Consider the following 13,274-nt stretch of genomic DNA (forward strand, 5'->3'; position numbering starts at 1 on the left):
ATTACAATTAAATAGTCATTATTTATCTATCTTGTCTATTAATTATCACTTTAATTATCATTTTTATAAAATGTAATGCTTTACTCTGTATTGCTAGGCTCCAACTTATGCTCTGTATAAATCCAATTTGTCACAAAATGATGCAGAATACTTTTTTATCTTATAACGTTATTTTGCATTATTGTGTTATTGATGTATTCATACAGTTTGTACCAGCATTTTCTTTTTCATACCAGATAAAAGTCTTCAAAACCCAATTTTCTTTTTTTAACTTTGCAAGAATAAATTTTTTTTTCATAAATTTGTTTATTAAAAAAAAGCAACAACAAATAATTTTAAAAAATAAATAATAAAATAATAATATAAAACACATAAAAATATGAATTATTAATACAATAAAATCATCAGATGTTTTTTTAATTTGTCTAAAAAAAAAAGAAATATATATCATTTAACTATTTAATTGAATTTTTTTTACTATACAATATCTAATGATTTAAGAGTATCGTGTAATAAATTTTAATAAATAGACCAAAAGATAAATATATTTAAGAAAAGTAATGATATATGCATATAAATATATTTATTTGCTAATTGTTGACCAGAAGTTTTGCTTTCTATTAATAACTCAATATTAATAAAAACATTATACATATAATTCAAATGGCTAAGAGAACGCATATACTAAAGTATATTTAAAACATTTATATTATTTTGAAGTGTAATAATACTGGAAATTGAAGTACTAGCATTTAACTTAACATTATCTCATTGATTTAAGGTTCATCTTATCTCTTTCATATAACTTTAAAAAAGTCATATGCATAATATTATATTATTTCAGAAAAGTATGAGTATAGAGTTAAAATGTCCAAATACCATTGAATTTTATCCATTTGCTTATGCATTATATAATGAATTTTTGCAAAATCATTGTTGGTATTGTTTAAATGAAAAAGAAAAAATTAATTCTCTAAGGTATTATTATTATTATTATATATATTAATATTATATATCATATATACATATATATATATTAATTATATTAATTATAATATTTCTAATTATTTTTAATTATTTTTTATAGTCGTTGTTCAGGATGCCATTTTGGATTATACTGTAATACTGAATGTCAAAGATTAGGTTGGAAAGATCATATATATGAATGTAAAGCTATTCAAAAAACAAATGGTAAAGAGATACCTGATATTGAAGTAAGATTATTAGGAAGAATTGTTACTAGATATAAATTAATTTTAAAAAAAAAAGATGTTAAAATTAATGATTTTTATAAAGATAGAACATCTAATAGAAATATAATGGATATTTGGCATCATAAAAATGAAATAAAAAATGATTATCATGCAATGGCAAAATTTAATTCAATTTATGAAAAACTTATAAAATTTTATGATGAATCTAATTTACTTCCAAAAGAAGATATTTTTGAACTTCACTGTAGAGATTTTATAAATCGACATGCAATAAGTGATAAAGGTTATTTAAATGTAAGAAATTATTTTATTATTATAAATTTATTTTTTTTAAGGAAATAGGAAAAGGTTTATATCTTGATCTTTGTGCTTATGATCATAGTTGTCGCCCAAATACGATTTATGTTTGTAATGGATTTGTAGCAACATTACGTCCACTTAATTCATCTGTTAATCTTTTAGATAAATCATCAACATTTTATTCTTATATTGATTTATTTGCTTGTAAACAACAAAGAAAAAAAATGTTAAAAGATACATGGTATTTTAATTGTGAGTGTGAAAGATGTAAAGATGATGATGAACATATTCTTACATCTATGATATGTCCAAGCTGTGTTAATGATCCCAAACAATATAAACGTATTCCAATACAATTATGGGGAGATAAACATAAAAAAAATGGTAAATTAACTTGTCCAGAATGTGGTACAATTGTATCACAAGAATCAGTATTGGAAGCATTAAAAGGAATGAGATTTATTGAAGATATTTTAGAAAGAAAAGAAATTGAAGAAATGTCTTCTAAAAAAGCTATTGATTTTTTGGAAAGTATTTTAACAAAATATGCTACAATTTTACCAACGGTAAACGTTTATTACATTAAAATTGTTCAAGCATTAATTCCCCTTATTGATAGTGATGATACAGAAAAACTTTTGGATTTACATTCAATGGCTGAAAAATCATTAAGAATATGTTTTCCTGAAAATCATCCTGCAATAGCATTTCATTTAAGAAATATTGGAATATTTTATCAACGTTTAGGAAAACTTGACAAATCAAAAAATTATTTTGAAGAAGCTTTAAAAATATTACAATTTTCTTTGTCTGATGATCATTCAATGACAAAAGATGTTAATAAACTATTCAATAGTGTAAATGATGAAATTTTAAGATTAAATGAAAGCAATGATGAAAATATCAAAATAAACTCTAACATTAATAGTGATGATGACTCAATGACAATTATAAATGATAACTTTGAAGATATTAATATAAAAGATTGCAATCCCGAAAGTCCAATAAAAGAAACAACTGTTTCATCTATTAATGATGATGAATTTCCTTTAATGGAATTGATTAATGATAATCAATTTAAAGGAAATAGAAAATTAGAGACTCAAGATTCATTAACTGAAATGTTTAATGAAGATACACTTGATATACCAAACTTAATTTGATACTTTCATAAACATTATATTTTCTAGAAATTTATTAAGAAATACATTAATAGAAAGCAAATAAAATAATAATTTTTTATTTTTTTTTAATATATTTATAAGTTAAATTCTTTAAATAATTATACATGTCATTTTATAAGATAATCATATATTTTTTAGATACATAATATGTCCAAATCAAAAAATAATTCAAAGGATAAAATAATTGAAGATAGTGATGATGAATTTCCATTAAATGAATTGATACCAGAAGATCAAAGGAAACATGTGATAAAATCATTACCAGAAAAAGACAAACATGATGAATTATTTAAAATGCATAGTGTTGAATGTGATGATCTTCCAGAATTAGTAACTAAAAATGATTAAAATTTATAGTTTCAATTTTCCTTTTACACATATCTAATGATGTTATTGTAAATTTTTATAAATACAATTAAATTTGTTTTATTAACTTTATTACATCTTGTACTTTTTTTATAGAAAAAATATTTATATTATTAATGATATTGAATAAATAAATAAAAATCTAAACTGATTTTCTAAACAATATATGTTTTTATACAAATTTTTAAAAGAATTTTCATGTTAGCATTTTTCTTAATTACTTTTATGAATATATGAATAACTTACATTTAAAATACTATTTTTTTTTAAGTTTTATGTTATTAAATGTTATCTTATTTTTGTTTGATTATTCTTTAAATTTAATAAATGTTTAAGAGATTTATAATGCATTAAGTTTTCTTTATTTAAAAAAATAAAAATATTTTTAATGGTAAAGCTTGTGATAACAAATTTCTTTTTACTCATTTTATTTAATAGATTTCAAGCCCCACCTTTATCTTAAAAAGTATTTATTGTAAAAAATAAGTAGATTTGTTACAAATATAACTATTATTTAAATTTTTTAAATTATATTATTAATGTTTAAATATTTATTATTGAAGACTTAGTAATAAAACATATTTGTATATTAGATTTTTATCTAACTACAATATTTTATTCATATAATATTAAAAATATATGTATCAAAATGATTTGACTATTACTAAATCATTATTTACAAATAAAAATATATTAAAAAAAATTAAGAAAAGACTTATGAATTTTTTAATATAAATATTTGGGTGTATATTAAATACTCATTTTTACAATTCACAATACATTTTGATATAAAGTTAATAAATCGACATTTTGACTTTAATATTGTCTATTGGATAAGGAAAATTATTGTTACTATATAGAAAAGATATTATTATATCATTGAAAAAAAAAAAACTACCTTTCTTTGCTTTTAAAAAAAAAATTTTTTTGACAATATAACTTATAACTAAATAATTATATTTAGTGGTCAATGTATACTATTATACAAGGACAACTTTTTATTCTTTATGTGTCCACATAACAATTGAAAGGTAAGAGATGATTCGATTAATTTATGTATATTTTCAATAATAGCATTAAAATGCAAGAATCTTAATAGATAAGTTAAGAAGGCGCGAAGAGTTGTCAAGTGATGAATATTTAGTTTTATTAATCGTAATTTGACGTGAGTTGTGTTTTTGTTAATCATTTATAAATTAAATGATTGTTTTGGATACTAATAAACAAAGAAAAGCTAAGTTGATTGATTTTAAAACATTTTTAGGTTAACTCGTTTTCATATATTGTTTTATTATTTTACTATATCATCTTTAAAATAATCATAATAACTTATAAAATGTTCACTTAAGTAGCTTTTTATCTAATTGACATTTACTTTATTACTATGACATTATTACGTAATCATTTTCATGATTTACACTTTTCTTATAAACTTATTATAACATGTTTTTTTTTTGCCATTGTAATAAGAAATTGTTTTAAATCTTTAATAAAAATTTTTAATTTTTACCATATATAGTTTATTATTATTAATGAAAAACTTTTTTATTCTTTACCTTTATTTTTTTTTTATTATTAATTTTTTTTTTTTAGAATGTATTCTTTAATACATTTATTTATTGCATTTCTGTTATTACAAGGAATATTTATTACAACAACTTTAGCATCACTTGTTCAAAATAATAGTTATATCAGACCATGTTATTTTACAAATTGGGCTCAATATCGTCAAGGACAAGGAAAATATATGCCTGAAGATTATATACCAGGATTATGTACACATATCCTTTTTGCTTTTGGATGGATGAATGAAGATTATACTGCAAAAGCTTATGATCCTGCTGATTTACCTAATGATTGGGCTGGTGCTGGAATGTATGCTAGAGTTAATAGTTTAAAACAAAGAGATCCTAATTTGAAAACATTATTATCTTTTGGAGGATGGACTTTTGGGACAAGACTTTTTGAAGGCATGTCATCATCACCAGAAAATAGAAAAAGATTTATTGATAGTGTTATTACATTTACAAGAGCATATGCTTTTGATGGTATTGATATTGATTGGGAATATCCAAAAAGTGATATTAATAAAATTAATTATGTATCTTTTATACAGGTATTATAATAATTAAAAATTTTTATTTATTAATTTATTTTATTTAGGAATTAAGAGCTGCTGCTAATGATGAATCTAGTAGAACAGGAAAAAATAGACTTTTGATAACAGCTGCAGTTTCAGCTGCTGTTGAAACAATAAGAGGTGGATATGATATTCCAGCTTTAGCTGATCAATTTGATTTTATTCTTTTAATGTCATATGATTTTCATGGTACATGGGAAATTTTTACAGGTTTTAATGCTCCACTATATCCAAGAAATGGTGAAACTAATACTGAATGGAATGTTGCTGGTGCTGCTCATTATTGGGCTCAAAATGGAATGCCAAAAAATAAAATTATTATTGGTGGAGCAACATATGGTCGTGGATGGACATTAACAAATACAAGTGAATTTGGTGTAGGAGCATCAGGTAGTAAAGCTATAACAACAAAATTTGTCGGAGAAGCAGGTGTTGGTGCATACTATGAATTTTGTGAAATGTTAGCTTCAGGTGCTACAAGATATTGGGATGATCAAGCTAAGGTACCATATTTAGTATTTGGTGATCAATGGTTTTCTTACGATGATGTTGAGTCAATTCAATATAAAGCTGAATTTGTAAAAGAACATGGATTTGGTGGAATGTTTGTTTGGACATTAGATTTTGATGATTTTGGTGGAAGATGTCCTGGTGGTGAAAATAAAAAATATCCACTTATAAGTAAAATTGCTGAAGTTCTTGGAGAAAGTGTTTCTTCTACAACTAAAATTACAACAACATCAAGTACTTTAACAACAACTCCACCAAATGAATTAGATGGATTTTGTGATGATTTACCCGATGGTTTTCATTCTTTGGCTCCATATTCATGTATTCAATTTATGCTTTGTCTTAACAATTCTTCATTTTTAATGGAATGTCCTTCAAATTTACAATATAGCGAAAAATTTGGTTACTGTGTTTTTCCCAAAAATTCAGGTTGTTCAAGTTCTTTTCCAACAATAACAACAACTACTACAGTAGTTTCTCCAACTATTACTACAAAAGCTTCAACTACAACTAAAAAAATTGTTACAGTAACTAAAAGTTTTGAGAAATTTGTATGTACAGTTGATGGATTCCATCCTGATCCAAATTCCTGTTTTCGTTTTTATCGTTGCGTAAATTTGACTCCATATTTATTTGATTGTCCTGGAGGACTTGCCTACAACAAAGAAGCAAAACTTTGTGATCGCATTGATACTGCTGGATGTTAAAATTTTTTTATTAATTTATTAATAATTTTTTTTCCAATTTTAAGGCAAAAGTATTCTAAGTAATTAATCTTAACATATAAAAATGAAGCTTTTGTTTACGTCTTTCAACAATTTTTTTAATAAATATTCTCGTTTTAACAATTAATCTTTTTTTTAAAAACATCGTTAAATGAAAATTATAATATTTTATCTTAATAGATTTTAGAAAAAAACAATCTGGTAAAGTTTATTGCGTTTGGTTCATTTGATTATTAAAAACATTTAAATTATTCTTTTAATTATTAAGGTGAAACAAAAGTTTCATTATTGTTACATTTTTAATTATTCTACTTTTTAAAAAGATAATAATATTATTTACAATTAATAATTACATTTGAAAAATTTAAACGTATTTTATCAAATATTATACTTCAAAAGTTGATGAAACAAAAGATATTATTGATTTTTAATATTTTATGAACATAGTTACTATAAATTATAGTTTCTTCTTCTTTTACAATATCTTAAAGTTTAAGATTTTATTGCTCTTATTTTGTTGAAAATACAAAAAAATTTTTAATTAACAACAAAAGATATAAAATACAAGTTATTTATATGTCAATGCATTTTTTACACTTAAAAATAATATGAACTTTGATGTTTGTTAGCAAATAAAAATTTTTGAAAATATTATTTTTATATAAAGAAGTATTTCTTCATCTATAATAATGATATATTCTTGATTAATTTTTTTTTTGATGAAGTATTTAGTTTAAATTTTTTTAATAACTCTTACAATTAGTTTAAAATATAAAAAATTTCTTCAAAATTCGTTATTTTAAAAATGGTTTATTTCTGTACTTGTAAGACAAGTGATAAAAAGATTGTTTTTTTTAAATTATTAATGGTTAGTTAATTTTTAATTGTATATTTGTGATACATTTTTATCTTTTCAACATTAATTTTTAAATTTTTTTCAACACATACAATCATAATATTATTTTTTCTTAAAAGAACATTATAATTAATTTAAAAATCTAGATAAATTTTTTGCATTTAATTTTTTTTCAAGTCAAAATATAATTTAAAGTTTAAAATTTTAAAGTATCTAATAATCTTTTCATCAGATAAGTATTTTATTTGAAGATTAAGTTTTTATAATTTAATAAATTTCTATAGTTTAATTTGTTATTTGATTTTTTTAAGACTTATTTGAATAAATTTTTAAATATTTTTAGAAATATTAATATAAAAAAGCGAAAAATGTCATTAAAAATATTTGTATACTAAAAAAACAGCTTTCGAGGAATAGTTGAAAACTTTCTTTAATTTTAAAAGTAGGAATTTGTAAATTATATTATATTATCAAAAATTTTTTGTTATTTTTTTAAAAAAACACGATTATTTATTTAATAGTTATTAATATTTTGAATATTAACATAAAACTATAACAATAATCTTAAATAAAGTTTAAACTGTTTATGTTTTTCTTTTTTATATAAGAGAATAATAAATTTTACATTATCTATTTCAAGCTATTAGTATTTTTAAAGTTAATATAAATTTTATATTATTTTATTTTAACTTTCATAAAAAATTAAATATCAAAAAAAATTTTCTAAAAATATCATATAACATTTTACAACTTAAACATGGAAATCATAAAATTTGAGCTAATAATTTAATTTCTATACAACTATAAAAAGTAATTTAAAGATTAAATTAAGAATTTTAGGATACACCAATTTATTTTAAGTAAGAAAGCTTAACATAAATTGTAATTTAAAATACGAATCATAAAAAATAGCAAATAAAATAGTATTATCATTAATAGAAGAAAAATAATACTTATTAAACAACCAATAGGAAATATAATAATTAAATTTTTCAGTATTATAGTAAAAATCTCTTTTAGTATACAAAAGTTTTGAATTTAATATATTAAAAAAATTTCGCTTTTTAAAAAAGTAGATAAATTAATAAAAAAGTGTCTGTTAAACAAAAAAGAGGATGATTTTTATGACTAATAAAAAAAAACTGTTTTTTTTTTCTGTATACAAAATTCTAATTGTTATTTTTTATGCAACTTATTTAATGTTTACATTTTTACATTTTTTTTAATTTTATAAACAAATCAATATTGATTGAAATTTATTTGTTTCAACTGTAGTATTTTTCCATAAATTAAAATATAATTTATATTTACCGTACATTAAATATATGAACTATTGCAATCATATTAATATAATATCAATATAAATATATGCATTAATATGACATTAAAAATTTATTTATAAGCTAATTCATTGTAAAAAAAATTATTTGTAAAAAAAAATAAAGAAAAAGGAGTTATGATTGTCTAAATTGTTAGACATAATCATTTTTAGGTATGTAATTTAAATAATTAAAGATATACAATTTTAATTCTTAAATAAAAAAAAAATTTCTAAAAAAATATATGGATAAAAATGTTTAACAGAGAAAGTTTTTTTAAAATCTTGTACTTGATATATAATAAGAAAATTATTATTTTTAAATTATTAAGGATTAAAACTCGATATAAAGAATAGAGAATGTTTAAAAAATAAAAATTAAAAAAAATATTAGTTTTACCTTGGTTATTTAATGAGAAATAGAATAAAGGATATGTTTAAGAGAAAAAAATGTCTCAAAAAAAAACATTAAGAAAAAGTTAGATGTTAATTTCATTAAAAAAATGTCGAAAAAAATTCTTCTATATTAAATAAAAAATATATCTTAAAATTAACAGTTTAGTTACAATTTAACAACATGTATTTAACAAATGTAATATTAGTACTCATTATCGTTGATCTATATAAATTATAATTCAACAATAAAAAAACTTTAAAACTATTTTCTAACTAATTAAAATAAAATTTAGTAATAAATTGTTGTAAAGAAATTAAAAAAATTTTATAAAACGAATTGGATAAACATTGTTATTTTATTTGTATATTTTAAAACTTTATTTTTTTTAAAACATATGTTTAACTAAGTAATTTAAACAAAAGGTTTATTGATAAATTAAAAAAAAATAAATTCAAATTCAACCAATAATAATTTTTGCCGTTTTATGATATAAAAGTTTTATTAAAATTAATGTTTATCTAGAAATAACTTTAAATGATAAGCTTTTGTAAACAAATTTTTATTTGTTTAAAAAAATATTGTCTATTAACAAAAATAGTAATATGAAATTTTACTATTATTTATACAAGTATATTTTTTTTAAAATAAATATGTATTGTAACTAAAACAATTCAATTACAAATGTGTTTACCCTAAACATTTGTATAAAAATAAAACTCCATTTGCAATTTTTCATATAATTTGTTTTCATTATAATGCAAATTTACCAAAGATTTATTATTTCACTCTTTTTCGTATTGTCTATTTTATGTTCTCTTGGTACTGGAAAAGAATCTAATCTCGCATCTGGTGTCGATACAAACCGAGGCAGAAATATGATTCTTGGTAAAATTTTTTCAGGAAGAAGACGTTGATCAGCATCATAACCAAGTTCCAGAAGTTCTGAAAAAGTACTGATAAAATAGCTCTTATATGAATTTAAAATTTTTACATTAAAATTACAGTTTTATATGATAAAAAAATTTTTTTTTTTCTTTTATTATATCTTTAAAATTTATTATTTTAAAGTATTAACTAATAAAGTTTTGCATCAATTAACTAAATTTATTTTTCATAGTGGTTTAAAAAGTTTAAAAAACTTTTTAAAAAAATACCATATAATTTGTTACTATTGTTATATAACATTAAAACTGTTGCTTTTCTTATTTGTATAATATTTATTAGTAACTTATTAATATTTTTTTAGGTAAACTAATATACAAGTTGTACAAAAAAAAACGTTAACATATAACTATTATATAAAAATTAACATTTTTAAAAACTGCATATTTAAAATTTTCTTGTAATAAAAAAGTTCTGATAATAGTTTTTTTTTTTTAGAAACAATTAAATATTTTAATCCTAATAAAAATGTAACAATATCTATAATTAAAAGTATTTAGAATCAAAATTATTAAAAAAAATATTATTTTTAGTCAATAAAAATAGAATATAAATATAATTAAATTATGCTAACATAAAATGTAATACAAATAAGTATTATCTTTAAAATGTTTAAAGTTATACTACAAAAATGTTTGAATTTTAGAATATAATAATTTAATAAAAATAAAAAGTAAGGTTTTAAGCAAAACAAATGAGATTTTTTTTATAAAAAGAGAGACTTTAAATGAATAAATCTTATTATCTTGTTCTAAATTAATAGTGTAGTAGAACAAATTAAACGTTTTTTTAATATTTAAAGAACTTTTTCCTCCAAGACACATTTTCCAGTTGCAAAATCTATAGATAATTGTTTGTTAGATCTTTCCCATTGACGAAGTTTAATATTGCACATTTCAAGCATACTCCTTGAAGCTTTCATTGCTTCCTTCATTGGTCTATCTTCAAAATAAACAACTTCTTTTATACCATGTTGTATTATCATTTGTGCACAATTATTACAAGGAAACAGTGTAGAGTACATTGTGAAACCATCTAATGATTCACAATTTTTGTTTGCAATTGCATTCATTTCAGCATGAACTACATACATTCCTTTATTATTTAAAGGATTTTCATCACATTTCCCCCATGGCATTTTGCTATCATCACATCCTCTTGGCATACCATTATAACCTATTCCAACAATTTTATTATTTTTTCCTACAATTACAGCTCCAACTTGAGTTTCTGGATCTTTGCTTCGCTTAGCAGCAATAAATGCAGTTGCCATAAAATATTCTTCCCATGTTAAGTAATTATCAGAAATATTGCCTAACATTTGATCAACCATTTTTTATTACTTATTTTCTAAAACAATTATTAATACATTTTATTTGATATATATTACAATCAAAGTGTTTTTAAAATATAGCTATACTTAGATGATTAAAATTAGAAGAGTAAATTATTTTTCTAAATAATTATATAAAAGTGTACAAAAACAAAAAAAGAGACATTTAGCTTGTGATAAATCAAAATGAATTAGGATAATAAAAATATTATTATGAATAAGAAATTATTAATATTCAAAATAAAGAGTTGTTTAAATGATAGATGAATATGTATCACACAAATAATGACGAATAAGATGTTTTACTTTAATGAATTAAACATTTTTGCATACAGCCAACAGAATATATTATATGACAAATTAACATAAATTTGCAATGCATTTTTTCAGTGATAATATCTTTGTAACATTTAAAATAATTTTCTATTAAAATAATACTTTAGTTTACTTTTTTCTCCTTTTATTTGTAGTAAAATTTCTTTTCATTTAAATCTAGCAGTAAGCTTTTGTTATGAAAATTAAGCAGAATATGTATCTTAAACAAAAGTATGTATGATCAAATAACAATAATTAATTCGTCGTTTAGTCTGTGAAATTGTCACATAAATATCCATAAGTACAAGATTTAAAAGACATTGTTAAATTTTTTATTAAAGCTTTTTACCACATAAGATAATAAATTGTTTTACAATTTTGTCGACAAACTATTACAATTATACAAAGAAAAAAGCATATAACAATATCATGTTTAAATGTTTATAAAAAAAGTATTAAAAAAAAAGATTTCTAACTATTTTTTTAAATTTTTAATTGCATAACTTATTTCTTTCATATTGAAAATTTTTGAATTAAAATATATTCTATGTAATAGTTATGTCTATTTTTATCATTATGATATATTTATCTACAGTTACCTAATAAATTCTATTTAAAAAACAGCTTTTTATAAGTAAAAAGAAATTTATTTGTAGTGAAAATATTTCATGATTATTAAAAAAATAAATAACTTATATGATAATTCAATTCAAGTCTTAATAATCGTATAAATTATAAAATTTTTATATAAAAATAAACAACCACTATTTTTAACAAAAAAATTTTATGTTAAACAGATAGTAAAATATATGATTTAAAATTTTTTAGAATAAAAATAAAACCTACTGAGCACATGAAGTATTTTTTAATAAATAAAAATTAGACCTTAGTCATAGATAATAGAATAAAAAAATGTTGTTTAAAACAATTAAAAAATTCACTTTTCCAAGTAGCAATTTTTTTCCTTTTAAAACCAATGACAATTTTCATCATCTGTTTTATCAAATTTTAAAAGAAATATGTTGTCATAAAATAAATTTTTTTTTCATGATTATCAATACATTAAAAAAAATTAATCTGTTCATCTAACACTGCCATATTATCCATAAAATTATACTTCATAATAATAATTAAGAAATCATGATAACTATTTTTAATATATATGATAAAATATCAATTACAAAAAGAGTATTCCTTTAAATATTTTGTATCTAAAAACAGTTAAAAAATTATAAAAAAAAACAGAAAAAAAAATAATTTAAATGTATAAATTTTTGAAGAAACATAATTTACTAAACGATATTTATAAATAAATGTAACAAAAAAATTTTTTAATAAACAGTACTTTTATTAATAGATTTGAGTAAGAAAAGATTTATTTTTGTTAAATTTTATTTATACAATTTAAAACATTTAGATGATTATATATAAGAAATATAGAGATATAAACATACAAACTTTAATATAGTGAAAAGAAAATTTAAGTTTTGGAGGTTGTTAATTTCTATAACTTTTACAACTAGTGCTTGCAAAGAATGCACTAGTTAAAAGTATATAACCTTTTATTAGCTATAGACTTATTTTGTAATTCAAAAATATATATATAGTAAATTTTTATAAACTTTATAGTACAATAATAATCAAAATTATTAAAAAATTAATTTCTTGTAAAAA

General features: G+C 20.1%; 4 protein-coding genes across 4 annotated transcripts; 3 read left to right on the plus strand and 1 right to left on the minus strand.

Moving 5' to 3' along the window:
- Positions 1 to 820: 820 nt before the first annotated feature.
- On the plus strand, positions 821 to 2,677 carry SRAE_X000256200 (Buzidau; the record flags this gene model as incomplete). The annotated part of the gene is made up of 3 exons (XM_024645735.1): positions 821 to 978; positions 1,088 to 1,508; positions 1,550 to 2,677. 3 exons carry the CDS (start codon positions 821 to 823, stop codon positions 2,675 to 2,677), a joined length of 1,707 nt encoding a protein of 568 aa, XP_024499988.1.
- Positions 2,678 to 2,845: 168 nt separating this feature from the next.
- On the plus strand, positions 2,846 to 3,046 carry SRAE_X000256300 (Hypothetical protein; the record flags this gene model as incomplete). Its single annotated transcript, XM_024645736.1, has 1 exon — positions 2,846 to 3,046. One exon carries the CDS (start codon positions 2,846 to 2,848, stop codon positions 3,044 to 3,046), a length of 201 nt encoding a protein of 66 aa, XP_024499989.1.
- Positions 3,047 to 3,230: 184 nt separating this feature from the next.
- SRAE_X000256400 (Cht7) lies at positions 3,231 to 6,421 on the plus strand (the record flags this gene model as incomplete). The annotated part of the gene is made up of 4 exons (XM_024645737.1): positions 3,231 to 3,264; positions 4,029 to 4,095; positions 4,658 to 5,180; positions 5,228 to 6,421. The coding sequence occupies 4 exons, from the start codon at positions 3,231 to 3,233 to the stop codon at positions 6,419 to 6,421; spliced, it is 1,818 nt and encodes a 605-aa protein (XP_024499990.1).
- Positions 6,422 to 10,748: 4,327 nt separating this feature from the next.
- Positions 10,749 to 11,225, minus strand: SRAE_X000256500 (Deoxycytidylate deaminase; the record flags this gene model as incomplete). Its single annotated transcript, XM_024645738.1, has 1 exon — positions 10,749 to 11,225. One exon carries the CDS (start codon positions 11,223 to 11,225, stop codon positions 10,749 to 10,751), a length of 477 nt encoding a protein of 158 aa, XP_024499991.1.
- Between the last annotated feature and the right edge of the window lie 2,049 nt (positions 11,226 to 13,274).

The sequence above is a fragment of the Strongyloides ratti genome, scaffold srae_chrx_scaffold0000007, assembly GCF_001040885.1.
Source record: "Strongyloides ratti genome assembly S_ratti_ED321, scaffold srae_chrx_scaffold0000007".
Taxonomy (NCBI): Eukaryota; Metazoa; Nematoda; class Chromadorea; order Rhabditida; family Strongyloididae; genus Strongyloides; species Strongyloides ratti.